The sequence below is a fragment of the Drosophila santomea genome, chromosome 3R (genome assembly GCF_016746245.2).
Source record: "Drosophila santomea strain STO CAGO 1482 chromosome 3R, Prin_Dsan_1.1, whole genome shotgun sequence".
Classification (NCBI taxonomy): Eukaryota; Metazoa; Arthropoda; class Insecta; order Diptera; family Drosophilidae; genus Drosophila; species Drosophila santomea.
In genome coordinates this window covers 15,564,680-15,580,365 of record NC_053019.2, presented here as the reverse complement: position 1 = coordinate 15,580,365, position 15,686 = coordinate 15,564,680, and the positions used below count along the sequence as shown (strand labels likewise).

The window sequence follows — 15,686 nt, the reverse complement described above, 5'->3', positions numbered from 1 at the left end:
ACATATCTAGTTGAGAACTTCTTTTGTATGACTGTGCGAGTTGTAGCCACTTAATAAAGCTGGCAATTTTGTGCTTCATCAAAAATATTGTAAACTAACTGGTATTGCTGAAAAAGGAGGGAAATTAGCAGATAAAAGAAAAAACCATTTGTTCTCATTTATTTCGCCTTCGATTTGGATACGTCGTTTACCATTAGCCTGTAATCGTACCAGCAAACTGGCTTACTTCTCCCACTTTGGTGACAATTCAATCGGAATCGAGGAAATAGTAGCACCATCTTGCTAAAAGGGAAAGCCAGAGTCGAGAAAGTAGACTCCTTGGCACGGGCAAATCCCGAAAATGCCGTCCAATAAGCAGCTCAACGGGAACTTATCTACGGGCAGTAAGTACTTCCAAAGCAGTCGCCCATTGCCACCCGGAAAAGCGTCGACTTGGGCTGGGAAAGTGCTACACAGAGAAAAACAAAGTGCTATACGTGTCAGTGAAAAATGAAAATAAATGTTTAAAACACTATTACACCTCTTTCTCATTCAACGTTCTTTTGATACTTTAGGTGTAATTATAATATGAGATTTTCCTTGTTGCTAAATTTTTCTTATATAAAATAATTATTATATTTCTCCAGGTGTCTTGCTTCGCTAGCTGTCGCTATTCCCTGGACGCAAATTATGCATTAGGCTGTAGAAAAATGGCCTATAATGTTATCAGTGAAGGCGACAACGCGACTGAGTGGGAATTGCGTGGAGCGGTGATTTCCCATCGGCAGTCTGGAGCAATCAAAATGTGTAAATTAGCAGTGGCAGGTAACAAATCCTCATCGTCGCCGTGATGTGCGTGCACATCCTCCCGTTACAAGGATCTTGATCACAGCAGACAGCAGACAGCATCCAGCAGCCAGAATTGCAATTTCCACTTTAATCTCCGCTGCACACGAAGCATGGCCACAGCTTATAATTCCGTTTATAATTACACACAAGCCAGAAAGCCCTGCCTGCATTTCCAACTGCATTCTGACCCCAGGACGACAAATGTTGTCAACGCTGCAAAAGTGCTGGCCCAAAAACACTCCCCTAATTAGCGCAAAACTCGGCGGATGTCAGCCCAACCGAACCCACCAACTCACTAACCTGAGGAGAACTCACCTGAACCTCTGGTCCTCTGAATCTCTGAACCTCTGAACCTCTGAACTGCTGAACCTGACCAGCTGAGCTGCCGGATTTCGAGTGGAAAGTGGCATCTGGCGTGCGGCATTTGGAATTTGCAATTTCGCCGGTGGCGAAGTGCACTGGAGCCTCAGCCTCAGGTCGGAAAATCGATTGCAGCTTGGCCAATCAATTATGCACAGCCTGGAACCATAAGGACACAAGGAACTGCAGTTCGTTCAGTGGAAGGAATTTGGCCAAGCGATTTATGAGTTTTTGCGAATTAAGCTAATGACTTTGTACATGCACAAAATAATCAAATGGACTTCTATTAAATTTGCACTTAGAAAGTGTTGGTAATTGCAGGTACTGCGTATTATTATTTTATATTACCAGCAATTTGAATTTGAATTAGATAACAAGGAACTATTAAAAATGCATTCGATTTGCCTCAAGGCTACCCATTACCTAACTGTCTACAAAATATTCGTTGAACATAGCAATACATTTTAAATTTTGTGCTACAGCACGTTCGTAAAGTTCGTATAAAATTTTTAAAATATTTTTATTACTTGCCACTAATCTCAAATTATGGTGTCGAAAGTTTCGCGTGATACGATTTACGTAGCTGTCAAAAACATCCTGCAGAACTCACAGGCCACAGGACCAGACTGCCTGAACACAGTGGAGCTGCAGATTGGGCTCAAGGACTACGATCCTGAAAGGTGCAAGCGCTTCCACGGAAGTGTACTACTACATCACCTGGCGGTTCCACAGCTCAAGGTCTGCGTCTTCGGGGATCAGGAGCACTGTTTTAAGGCGAAGACCATTGGAGTTGATTGCCTGGATGTGGAAGCTTTGAAAAAGCTGAACAAAGATCCCAAGCTGACAAAGAAGTTGTCCAAATCTTACGATGTCTTCCTAGCCTCCGAGTCGATAATCAAGCAGATCCCAAGGATACTGGGTCCTGGTCTCACCAATGCGGGCAAGTTTCTCACTCCCTTGAGTCATGCGGAGTCTATGAGCACCAAAATCGAGATACTAGCTACCAAAAAGCTACATATGAAACGGATGGAATGTCTTTCCGTTAATGTCGGCCATGTTGACATGTTCCCAGAGGAACTAGCCCGAAACATAGCAACATCCATTAACTTTTTGGTGTCCTTGCTGAAGGATAACTGGCAGAATGTGCGCTCACTTCATATTAAATCGTCCTTGGGTGTAACCCATCGACTCTATTAACAGATTCTTAAGCTAAATAAAAAGTAGTGTCTATTCTCGTATTATATGCGTGCAATAAAATTTCTGTATTATCATTGTTTTTTTCAAGAAATTTTTTAAAAATGATGGCATTTTACCACAATTAAGCCTTTTCCTCAAAGAAACTTGTCAAGTTTTTATCTTTTTCCTCCTTGGCTTTCTCCTCAAGTATTTGACAAAATCTCAGTAAGCTGTGACATAATTTCTTTGGCCTCACATCCCACTCTTTATTTGGCTTATGAGCAATCCCCTTTGTTAGCCCAGCGATATATTATAAATTTCTTCTCGACTTTTTCCGAGTTTGGGAGGGAATGGGTATAAGCCAAGCGGGGAAGATAAGACAAGTTCACGGCACATGCTGAGCACGCTAATCAGGACGGCATTTTATTGGGGATCCTGCAAAGAGGCAACAAATGTGCTGCGCTTGACTTATCCTCAATAATTATGGCTGTTTGTTGCTGCGTCGATAAGAACGTTGAAATAATTACGGCCTAGGCAAAAACTTTGATGCGGATGAGAAAACCGCCGCCAGAATGGCGCCTCTCATAAATACAGAAACTAAATTGCAAATTGTATGATAGAGTAAAAAATCAAAATTACAGCAAATAATGTGCAATAATATATTGTGAAAATATAATAAATGTATTGCCATACTGTTAATATAGCAATGCCCTACTGATTCAATGTAAGCTTGAGGAACATATGCATTTTTAATGGATTTTAATTCTCGTTTTCTTATTTAAAAGGATGACCAAAATGTCCCATTATTTTGCCCGTCTTTGTCAGCTGAAACAAACTTTTGGAATGCAAACGGGATGGAAAATGTGCCATCTCGAAAAGAAGTTGCTAATTTCTTATTCAAATTAAACATGAGCGGCTGCTCTTGGAGCATTGGAGCTCTTGGAAAACATATCGGAAAACTCAATTACGAATTCATTTCGCTTGTCAACTTTGACATCCAGACAGACAAAGTCGCAGATACAGATACGTACGCCCATCTAGAGGATGGCAAACGCTGTTACTAATTTCAGCTTGTAAACATATTTTAACAAAGATGTCAACAACGTGTGATGCACACCCACACCCAAAAGCGGCGACTGATGAGGGCACAACAATTCCATCTGGCCAAGTGATATATGTCTTTCATATAGAAATACCATAAACAATGTCATTTGACATGCAAATTTATTTATGAAAATAACAGACGCAGGAAATACAGAAACAAAGCCTTGCGAGGAAACAAAAAATCACGCACGCACACACGCCCGCTGGAAAATGAGCTGCTGAGCTAAGGGAAAACCAGGCGACAGCAAAGGGGAAAACCAGAAAGCGGCAAAAGATTCAAGGAAAAACCAAGAGGCTAAGGAAACGGCAACAGCAAGAGTAAGAAATTCAAGCGTAAAGCGAAAGTAACTTAAGCAGCGGCAAACTGGGCAAATAAAGTGTGCTGACGATGGGTGGTGGGTGGGTGTATTGGGGAAGGTCGTTGGGTGGGAGGGCGGTGGGTGGTTGAACCCGGACCACAAGGGGAAAGTTACGGCACTCACACACACTGACACGCACATGTTGAAAAATTCAACAGAATGTGGCATGGCAGATAATTTTTTTGTGTATCGATCCCCATCTCAATCCCCATCTCTTTCCCATTGTTTTGCTCCATACAGTATACTGTCTTAATATTTCGGTTTAAGGGCATTACAATTTCCTCAGTGGGCAATGGAAGCAATTCAGCTTAACTTCCGGGTTTCGTCAGTTAGTTAAACAAGAAAGGATTACTTGATGTAACCATTTATGCATATTCCTAGAACTATACAGAAGTATAAATAAATTCCGTCTAACTTTGTAAAATTTCCTGACTTAAAGGGTAAGCAACTGATCCATGAGGCCCATTTGATAGGAAATGTGCTTTTATTTATTAATAACTTCATATTCGCAATGAAATTAATATGGAACCTAGAGCATCTTATATTCTCCTGTCTCCACATTTGTCTCCTCTTGTTCTTCCTGTTGACTCTGGGCAAACAAGGAGGGGTTGGGGTGGAAGTAGGGGTCGGGGTCAGCACTCTCCAGTTGACCCAACTCCGATATCTTTATGCTTGATGCCGACAGCCAGGCGAAACAATATGTGTGCGCCAAATATTTTGATAAGTGTAAGCAAAAATAAACATTCTGTGCAGAGCAGCAGCTTCTGGAAAAAAAAAAACAGCAGCTAAAACACAGACAGAACCCAAAACTTGGACGCAAACAAATGGAAAGTCGAGCCAAAGAAAATGGGGAAACTGATTTTCCTTCTTCTCCCGATTTCACTCAAAGGAATTCAGGGACAACGACCATTGTTGGGGAAAGTTTCAGACTATCTAAATTTTTTTTGTTTCGCCAATGCGTGTGGGGAAGTCCCTAGGTGAGTAAGATGACTTTTTGAGTGAACTACTTTAGTTTCGATGACATTTGCACACTTGGCCTGAAATAGAAAAACTGCAAACTCAGAAAACTTTGTTAAAATGTTACAATAATTATGTTTTTCCAGTGCATTGTTTTATCATTGAATATTATATATTATATTCTTTACTGTGCATGGCCACTCAGTACCACGCAATTGTTATTCCAAGTCCGAGTTTTTTGCAAGCAATCTAAGCCCCTTCTCTGGTACGAGTATAAGCTGCTTCATTGTGGTTGACGAACAAAATATAATTAGGCATTCGCCGTATTTGTTTCAATCTGCGTCGCATAATATTAGTATGCCAAACGGCACTCGAGGCGGAATGCCAAATGCTCTTGGTCTAATGCCTGGCTAATACTCGTAACCAAAACTAATTTACTTAAGACGCCAGCGAAGTGACCACGCTATTTATTTCGGCGATGGGGTCAAAGCGCAAACTTGCGACCCAAATTACTACTTGATCGCATGTGAAAGCGGCCATTAAATTACTCGTATATCACGTGATTCTGAAATTAAATTGAGCCGCTTGAAATGCAAATTTGGGAACAATCAAAAAGCATTTTCCGTGAGTTTGCTGAATTATGGAAACCGAAATTGCACAAAACAAAATCCTTCACATTTACACATTATTTGTTTCACAAACCCATCGACATATGGTAATTTGCACATGAAATTTAAACAGATTCTTCAAATTACAAAATGGGTTGACTGTTCAGGTGGAATGTACCTTCATTCTTCAAATTATTAGGGCCTGAAAACGAAGGGTGTGCATTAATTATTTGTTTGCCTAATGGAAATATACATTTCCTGTACATTATATTAATAAATTGAAGACTGGGCACCTGTTGGCTAAACGAAGTGCCAATAATTCTTTAAATATGTTTGATATTTAACATGAAATTTAATAATTACAAGTTTTAGTAAGTGCTCTGCAAAGTGCTATTCAATACCATCAACATATTATATATTTTATTTCTTTTGGGGTTTCCATAATTTCAAAGTGGTATTATTTTAATTAATTGTAATAATTGAAATAATTGGCATACCCAAATATGTTTGCCTCGTGAAATCAACACACCCCTGATACCCATTCTTGCATCCACTTAGTCAGATTTCAACAGCATATGCGTAATATTTGCATAAAAATAACACCAGCAACAACACTCAAGTCTCGGTTGAATGTTGAATGTTGATTGTGACTCCTGCTTCTTAATTTGAAATCCCCCCATACACACACACACTGCAAACCCCCAAGAACATCCCTCCTTGAAGCCAACCCAGACCAAGGGATTTTGTGGCTCAAGAGCTTTAGACCGAAGACTTGTTGATAGGGGTTGACCAAAGCGACCAGCTTCCCACTAACCCTTCGCCCTTTTGCGTCAGACAACCGAAATCGATTCGGATTTAAATGTATATTTTCAATAGATAAGCCAGCAGTGTTCCAGCAGCTTGTTTGGCTCCACTGCACACACACACCCCTTAAATGATGTATAATGCACTTAAGTGGGCGAGTATAGATACAGATTTTGAATCTGATGGATGTGCGTCAATAACGGGAGCGTGTGCAAGTGATTTCACTCTACTTTGATTCGTATTCGGATTCGGATTCGGCAATCGAGCAATCAGCCATAGTTTAGCAAATCGAAAAACTTATTCCATTTCGTCGTTGTAAAGTGGCGTACATGGCAAGAAACTTGGACCCCAATGAATACATTGGAAAAGCGGACATAGTTCATAACTTTCTGGGAAGGTACTACACTCTTACACATTTTAATTTCTAATCGATCGAAGTATCTGCATCTGAGGTGTTCCTATTGATTTTCCCAGTGTAGGCGACTGCAAATTGTGCGGCATAAATTGCGGTGCCATTGTTTGAAGTGGCCGAAGAGTAAAGAGTCGTACTCCAGCGGCGAGTAGAACTGTGGCCAACTACAGCGAATTTCATGATTTCATGATTTCATGCGCCGCAAACTGTATTTCCGCTGCGGCAAATGGGATCATGAGTGAATGTCTGTGGCCCAATGGATGCATCAACATTTGCTCTTTGAATATTTAGCATTATGTCACATGAACTCATAAATGTTTCACCTCCGTCCCCACTCATTTTTCCGGCTATCTCCGGGTCATCATTGTCTATGTCCCCGAATATATAGCCTGGTATGTATTCTGGTACGAAGAGTAGCTGCTGCTGCTGACAATGATGGAATGCTGTTTGATGTTTGATTGGTTTGCCTTTCCAATGGCGACATTGATATGAGTTCCTTTCGGGCGGAAATCTGTGGTCTGGGTCTGGGTCTGGATCTGATGTCCCTGATGTTCTTGCTGGTGACTGTGCTCCAAAAGGGGGCGGAATACAAATGATAAATATAAATAGCAGCCAAGCTTTGCTTTCGATTGGGGCAGCCTGATATGTAGTTAATGATGGAGTGTCAGTCGCCGGGCAAAGAGTTGAGCTCACAAATAGATGAATGTATTAATTTTTTATTGATCATTTACTTTGACGCAAAAGGGAAAGTTTGTGGCATTTATAGAACCCTTATTTGTGTGGTTTTTGACAACATATCTTTACAGCTACTTAACTTAAGTTAGTTAAGGTAGCTCTGGCTTCCATTCATTTAAATAATTAGAGCTCTTTAACTGCTGCTGGGCAACCTTCATCTGGCAGCCTTGAATGTCGTATCCCTGAACAATTTCACGCTAAATCCAGAGCTTAGCCCAAAGGCACATAAATCACAGGGCGAACTTTTGTTTTCAGTTATCACTAGACACCCAGACAAGTGCATGTGTGTGGGTGGCTGGCTTTATGCGAGTGTGAGTGTGTGGGTGTGTGTGACAAAACAGTTAGTTAGTTGATGTTGCCTTCCAAGCATTTTCAACTAGTGCAACACAAACAAAACTAACGTAAATCAACAGCAGCCGCAGCAGCTCATCATAAAACTCATTTGGTTGACTCCACCCCCTTCCCCCCTATCCCCCCATCCGGCCAACCAACCCCTCCCCACCCCCCTTGCAGCACTTGACTGTGGCAGATGGGTGGGCAGGGGGGTGTTGCTAGTAAGAGGGTGAAAGTTGGAGGAACAATGCCAAAATGCTCATTTGGTTGACTTTTTTAACGTTTCCGTTTCATGACCACCAAAATGGACAGACACTCAAAAAAAAAAATGGTTCGCTTACAGCATTGGTTGTATTTGCATCCGATAAAAAGGAATTGCAAAAACTACATTTTGTTGCTGAAGCCAAAAATGAATGTTTAAACAAATGGATACGTAGAATCAATGGCAAGTGAGCCAGTATATGTGCAAATTATACTACTATTATACTAAGATGTATAGTGAGCTCTAAAACTTAAAAGTACTAGAACATTTCTCTGAGTGCATGTCGAAACGCACGCAACCCAAATTAAGTACAACAAATGAGTCCGTAGGCAGTCAGTGGGCCAGCGGGCTGGTGGGGCAGGTCAATTCCAGAGCCGAGGCAAACAAGGCTGGCAAAATAAATTTCAGTAATTGATGGTGCTAATTTGTCATTTGCCAGGGCCATATCTCAGACACATTTACAGGTGGCCATGGGCCCCTGTCGAGTGACATGTCAGTCAGGTCGGAATCAGGGCCTATACGTAGGATCTGGGTTTTGGACCAAGTTCCAAGGAGGTGCTACCCGAAAGCTTCTCACGCGCAATGAAATTCTAATTCCTTCGCTGGAAAAAACAAATTGTTTAAGACAGCAAAAAACAAAAGAGGGGGAGCAATGAAATTTAATCGCTTGCGCCAAATTAAACATCAAGAAAAAATTTGACAAAATAAAATATTGAAAAAGGGAAGCAAATTTATGCTTTTCAGCTTGGGGTATATAGATTGACTAATAAATCTAAATATTTACCTTTAACATAAAACATGAAAACAATATTTTTTATTTTTGAGCAAAAAAAAATTATATTATAATTTTGTAAAAAGGAGAAGATACATTGAAACGTAAATTAAATTGTGTAATCCAATAATGACAGTAAAATCAAAGTGCCTTAAAAATGAGGCACAAGAACTTACTTCGGTATATTTTTTCTCCATAAGCTGCATAGCTTAATTGAATTATTCAAAGCCTTTGCTAAAATGTGTCGCCAAAGCGTGCAAATAGATCATTACTGAGTCATCATCGGCTTGAAACTGCGGCAAAGTTAATGCTGCGCTTCGTGGAAAATTCTTAAGTAAATTTTCGTCGCAACTTTTTTGCAGTCGCTGCCGGAAAAACTCAGCCAAGCGGAAAGGCGAAGGCACAATTAAAAGCCACGCCTTCCATCCTCGAAAAAGGGGTTTCTTTTGCTGGCTGATGTTGGGTGTAATTAATTCGCTCTTCTCAAACATTTTACGCACTGTTTGCTTGTCTTTTGTCTTTGGTGTAGGAAACTCGAAGAGATCCTCGCTGACAACTTTAAGGAGGAAGTTGCCCAAAAAACGGGATTGTCAAAACAATGCCGCAGAAAGCCCAACTCAATCAGTGAAATCTTAATGCCCAAGACTTTCCCACAAAGTTATCTGGCTCTTTTTAGCCGCCTTGAAATATTGAGCAGAGTGCCGCCCAAACAAAGCATAAATAAACTAATTTAAGTTTTCCTTTCTGCACACCAAAATGATGTCTGCTGATGCTTTTTTAAAGCACTATTTTCGGGCTCTTCAGTTATCGGTTTTTGGGACTCGGCTTGGCCAATTTGGCACTGCAAAGACATTTCCCCCATTTATGGGATTGTGTTAGTTTCCCGACCAGCCCCATCATCAGCAGAATGAATCTCGCTTGCCAAGTTAAGTCTAAAATATGAAAAAGGAAATGTGCTAAAAAAAAAGGGTAAGACACTGTGAAAAATTAAAGCACTGCTGATCTGCGGATATTTATTAAACAAGTCAGCTGACACACATTAAAAGTAAACAAGCAACTTAAGAAGTGCTAGTTATAAACAAAAGGTATTAGTACAACTTCTACTCTACGGAGTAGAGAAGAAATTTGCGAGCATTTTAAACGATTTAATTCAGTTGTGAATCACGACCGAAAAGCATTATTACGCCACTCAACTTTTTGGTCCGTGGACATCCACATTTTGGCACGTTGTTTTTGTTTCGAGCTGACTTTTCGGACCATGGTGATGCTAACTTTGGCGCATTAACGTTGGCCAACTCAAGACCGGTTCAAAGTTCAACATTCCATCCGAGCTGAGGATTCCCGGCCTTCCTGTCCGAGGCACAAATTTGCATATTTGCGGTTGCGGTGTCCGACGCATGTGAAATGCCTTTTTATCCTCATTCGCCTTTCAGCTCCTCATCCTGCTCCTTGTCCTCGCCATCGTTCTCGTCCTTTTTTCCCACATTTTTCGTGGCCCTCGTGTTTCGCTTTTGGGTGCGTGTGTCAGTGTGAAGTTTAGCGCCACTTTTTGTCGCATTTTTTGGCCTGACAACAGTTTTCGGCCATAATAGACTCTGCATAGAAAATGAGACCGGTAATTTGATGGCACCACATTGTAGGCAAATATAGGCAGCCTGCGGTCCACTTTCCTTCACTCTGCTCCCCTTTTGCTTTTCTATTTCCTTCTCCTTTGACTAGTGTATGTGTGACCTTATCCTGCTGAGTGTGCATGTGTGTCCGCAACTTTTGTGGTCAGATTCACAGATAACATTTGAAGGATGTTTGCTGTGGATTGTTTCACATAGTTCATGGCTCACGATACCCGGGATAGACGAATTACTTAACCAGCAGCTCTGCACAACTTTATTAGGAAAAACCCTAATCGTCTCCTAAGAAAAACATTTAATATAATAAGTTATTGCAGGCATATGCAAACTGTAATGCATTACAATATTTTCATAGCGAACTGGGTAATTGAAATGCCTCACAAAAAAGTTTATCCAAATCGGTGTGTATTTAAACATAGCTGATTTAACATTTAAACTAATTTTTTCAATTATTATGCTTTAAATACAAAATGTGTAGTGCACAAACTTACCTGTAAATTTCGCTCATCCCAGCGCCGTTTGTTAAATGTACTTAGCTGGTTTTATTTTGTGTTTGTCGGAATTGTATTTACATTTAAGTGGCTTAAACAGGCGAGAGTAGCTTTCGGCAGCCCGCAAGGACAACCAAAACTTCCACCTGCAGTCGTTTCTGCCCCTCCTGCCACTCCTGCCCCTTCCACCCCCGCTCCTTTTACCTGCCACGCACTTACACAAAGTTCGCGCTCAATCAACCCTGTCCTGAGCCCACTTAACACGCCCGCACCTCCTGCACTCGCTTTTGCAGCGCGCTTTGATTTATTTGCCACTCCCCCGAAATTCGCCAGTCGCCTCTGCTCTCGACAATTGGCTTTGCGGCTACTTAGGCCTTCACTTCGGCACCTTGAGAAATGGGAGCAGAGATCCCAGCCAAATCTTAAACAGCCTTCAATCATTACGCAGACTGTTGGGATAATGGTAAGACTAAGAATTTATGATGAGATCTTTAGCCCAAGCAATCGCTTCCTTCTTGATGATTTCATTTATTTCAAGATTTATTTGTTCAATTTTCACACCTACTACTACCATATTTTGTATATTCATTAATGCACATTTTTGCAGGTCTAGAACTTCGTTTATTTTTCTCCGTGTGGCTACATGTAAACCCAATCTGTCAGTGTGCGTGTGTTTGCACGTGTCAACAGTTTGGCAAAATGTCCAGCACGGCGTATACGCAATGTGCTGGGTTGTTGTATGTATTTAAGCCTAAATTATTAACCGAACGGCAACGGGAGCAAACAATATTGCTTTGCCATAAACGAGCACTTGAAACTAACACACACGCACACACCGAGTACAAACACAAGCACCAGCACACACACACACACACACGCACGTACAGCCGCACTCACTAATACAGAGCCAAAATGGGTCGCAGCGGCAATTTCATGAGTCATTTAACCGAGTTGTGCGAGTGGAGCGCCTGAAAAGAAATGGGGGGCAGAAAGGAAGGATCGATGGATGTTTTTGGGGCTGCCGTTGTCGTATGCCACATGATTATGTTTATGAAAGTGGCCAACATACACACCCACATACACCCACACACACACACACATGTTATAGGACATTCATGCCGTTGAAGTGCGCACAAAAACATAAACACGAAATCGAAGAAACTAAAAACTTGCAGCGGATACGTTTGTCCGGTCTGAGTTTTCCCACACATATGTAACGGCACTGAAAAAAAAATGTCTGCTTACAATAAACTTTTTGCGATGCATTTATATACTTCCTGTAAGAAAAAACTTTGATGCTTGCAGAACTTTTTGTTTTTCGCGACCACAAATTGAATACAACCAATATTATTGGCGAAAAGTTTATTTCACATGTTGTCAGAAGAAATATTCTCCGTTTAGCAAAGGCAACAACGCCTTTGATTATCTAAATGTTTTTTGCAGTGTTGGTCATTGTGTGCTCATAAATACAAACAAGAAGAACAAGAAGGGCGAAGAGAAGTTTGGGAAAGCGGAAACACGCAACATTCACATCCGCATTTGCCTTTAATCCAGACCTCATTTCGGCATCGCTTCTGAATCGAAAAAGATGCAGAGAAGTGGTTGAAGTTTGGATTTCGGGTTCCCAGGACTAACCCAAAAGTGCGGAAATTAAAACACATGTATTTATAGCCGCACACTTGGGCTGAGATCTCGTATCTGTATATCTACATCTAAATCTAACTGCAGAACAAGAACGGAGTTCGCCTCCAGCATAAAACTGACCCTTATTCAAGAAAAAAACCCATACAGCTGAAAGAACAACAACAAAATATGCATCTGTGTGTAGAGCGTGAATAACAGAATGGCTCCACAGAATGCTGACTACTCTGCAAACCGATGGTACATACAATTTTGTATTTGGCAACTAAAAATATAACAATTAAAAATTTGATTTTAAATATTTGCAGCAGCTTGGTACACTGCGTTATTTAAACTTTCATGCAAACAAGCCGGGCAATACATGTTAGACAGCACTAAAAAACCCAAAGGAGACCCAAGTGAATATAAGCCTGCCTCACTCTACTCAAGTCCATTTTTTTATTCCTGTTGCCGCCGGTAATAATCCGCTTTGCCACGCCCACAAAACCGAAGGCGGCTTGAGAAGGTGCTGCAACTGCTGAGCGGCAGGGGTTAAGTGCTGAAAATTATAGCTAGCGAGTTGTTAAACGAGTTGTTATTCTCGGAAGAGAATACGAGCAATAATGAAAATAAATCAATTAAAAGAATATTAAAAGAATAGTTTCTTTATATTTGCGTTGAGTGAAGTCTTTTAATACAATGCGAACGATACAATAAGAATTTTTATTTGCGGTCAAGTTACGGAACTCTTTAGCCATTCGGCGGCAGCTAATCCGAAAAACAGCTTAGCGCATTAAGTATACGACGTGTTGGGCGAATGACCGCTACAAAGCGTATTTAGCTCTTTGCGTTCGAGCTGGTGCGGTTCCTGCTGAATAATTTCGTTTTAATGGGGGAAGAAATTTCTATGGCCACTCGCCGTTGCCCATTCTTTGCTGGCTGCAACTGCTGGTAAAACTTTTAATTTAATTATAGTTCCATTTGGGGGCAGTGCACACATGCTGGGTGAAGGGTTCGGATCGAGGCAGATAGAACAGACACGCATAAGACTTTGCGGATTATGGACCGTAATAAATGTCCGTACACACGTAAGCAGCCGGGCAAGCTTTCGTATTTATGCACACATTTCCACAGAGGGGCACTTAAACCAATAAGAGTTGAACATTGCAGTTTTCATGGTGCAATTGGACTTAGCAGTTGGGATAATACAGACAGGATCAGAAGACCAGAATTTGGCTTTAGCTCTTCAGCCAGAAACATTTTAAGTCAAAGTGGTTTCTTTCATTTCAATTTCGATTTTTGGAAATAATCACAATTAGCGAAACAGCTTTGGTAGCATTTCAAATGAATAGAACTATTATTTCGACTGCGACTGTATTGGACTGCAACTTTACCCTATGCACATATACATATATTTTAATGCTGATTATCTTGAGGCTGCTCAGCTGGGCGAGAAATCTAATAAAATACTTTCGCTGGGGGCAGATTGTGTTTTTTGGCCGATGCAGATGGAAATCGGAGGAGCCCACAGCTTGGCCTTAATTAAGCAATGGCCTGGTCAAAGTCAATCTGCTGAGTGATGGACTTTATGGACTTTATGGCCGAGTCCCAGGAGCAAGCGTATTTATGGCAAATTAAATAAACCGCACGGAGCTCGGTCATTTATTAACGCGCGGATTTTCTCCGTCGCCTTGTCATTGATTTATCACAATCGGCTGCTGTAACAATTCAATAAAACCTTCGGCCGCAAAAAGCCACTAAATAACTGAGAACGCTCAAGAGAAGTGTGCAAACTGAAGGACTGAAGGGCTGAGGGGATATGTGTTTGCCACGGAAAATGTATTACCGCCATAAACTGCAGCAGCAGAAGAAGAAACAAGCCAGATTTGTCAGATGGGCTTAGACAGTTGGACGACTTTTAATTTGCTATATGGAAAAGGCAATTTCCCTTGCATTTACATGTGGAATCTGCAAGCACTTTGCAAATTAACTAAGGAAGTGGACACGCAATACCAATACTTACACTTTTCTCTGCCTCAGTAATGGAGTATATGATTGTGTCTCGCATATCCACATTGGATTTATGTAATTTTCTACTTGGCGACATTCCGTAGCAATCATCTGCGCTTGTGGTAATCTAATTATCACCAGCTCATCAATCCTAGCGCAATCAATCAACCAATCTCCATCTGTTTGATAGATTCCATGTCCGCTTGCTCCCAAAAATCCAACATCCGAAAGCAAGCGCGTACTAATCCAACGCAAAACCCAATATGCCAGACCGCATTCCATTGGTGCGACTAGCGCAGGATTCACACATGGCGCCACATCCATAAACAGGCTATTAACACTTACGGCACCGTGCAACTGCTGCATTATAATGCGGGTGTGGCATGCCCCCGCCACTCCCACTCCCAATGCCACTGTCACACCACTGAATGCAATTGCATTTCGCAGCTGCAGCTCTTGAAAGTGCCAAATTACACATGGATGAGGTAGCAGTGAGAACAGATAGCTGGAAAGTCATGCATTCGGGAGATGAAATTATAGGGCTGGACATAATATATGAAACATTAAGATGTTGTCCTTGTCGCAGCCGTTGCTGCTTCACACGACATCGCATACACTGGCAAAAAGTGCTACTATAAATGGTATCATAAAGAACATTAATTAAAACTTCACTTTAAAATATTTCGCTCCACAGCGGTATTTTCAATGCTCTCTGTTGTCCTTAAGCGTAAATAAACATAAAACAATAAAAGCTGCGCTTATTGCCCACTTGTCCTTGAGTGGTTTGCTTGCATAAAGTCCTGCCCACAGTCCACCCACAAAAACGACATCGCTTTTCCGCGAAACTTTTCGTCAATAAAATATGTGTATGTGCTGCATACTTTGCAGCGCCACAGGACGAAGGATAAGAGCGGAGCTGTGCGGGCGGAGTGCAAGGGGGAACATATTGATTTTCCATCAGCGTGCGCTCAACTGTTTAACAATGTGCTAATATTTATTAAAACCGAGCGACGTAAGGCCTCACGTAACGTAATAGCACGTAATGGCGTAGGGACTCTAAATTGTGACGGGTGGATGGTGGAAATGGGAGAGAGCTAACACGGTGCTCCGTGTCCGTGTTAGCCGGTAAATGTAAGTGTGTGTGTAATGTGTTGCAAGGACTCGGCATTCATTATGCCTCCCTTACGGCTGGCCCACATGTCGTATGATTAATCCCATTTCATTATA

The 15,686-nt window shown here is 41.4% G+C and overlaps 1 protein-coding gene across 1 annotated transcript; it reads left to right on the top strand.

Annotated features, from left to right (window-relative positions):
* Positions 1-1,629: 1,629 nt before the first annotated feature.
* LOC120451890 (60S ribosomal protein L10a-2) lies at positions 1,630-2,459 on the top strand. Its single transcript, XM_039635896.2, has one exon. The coding sequence runs from the start codon at positions 1,735-1,737 to the stop codon at positions 2,383-2,385; it is 651 nt and encodes a 216-aa protein (XP_039491830.1). The 5' UTR covers positions 1,630-1,734; the 3' UTR covers positions 2,386-2,459.
* The last annotated feature ends 13,227 nt before the right edge of the window (positions 2,460-15,686 follow it).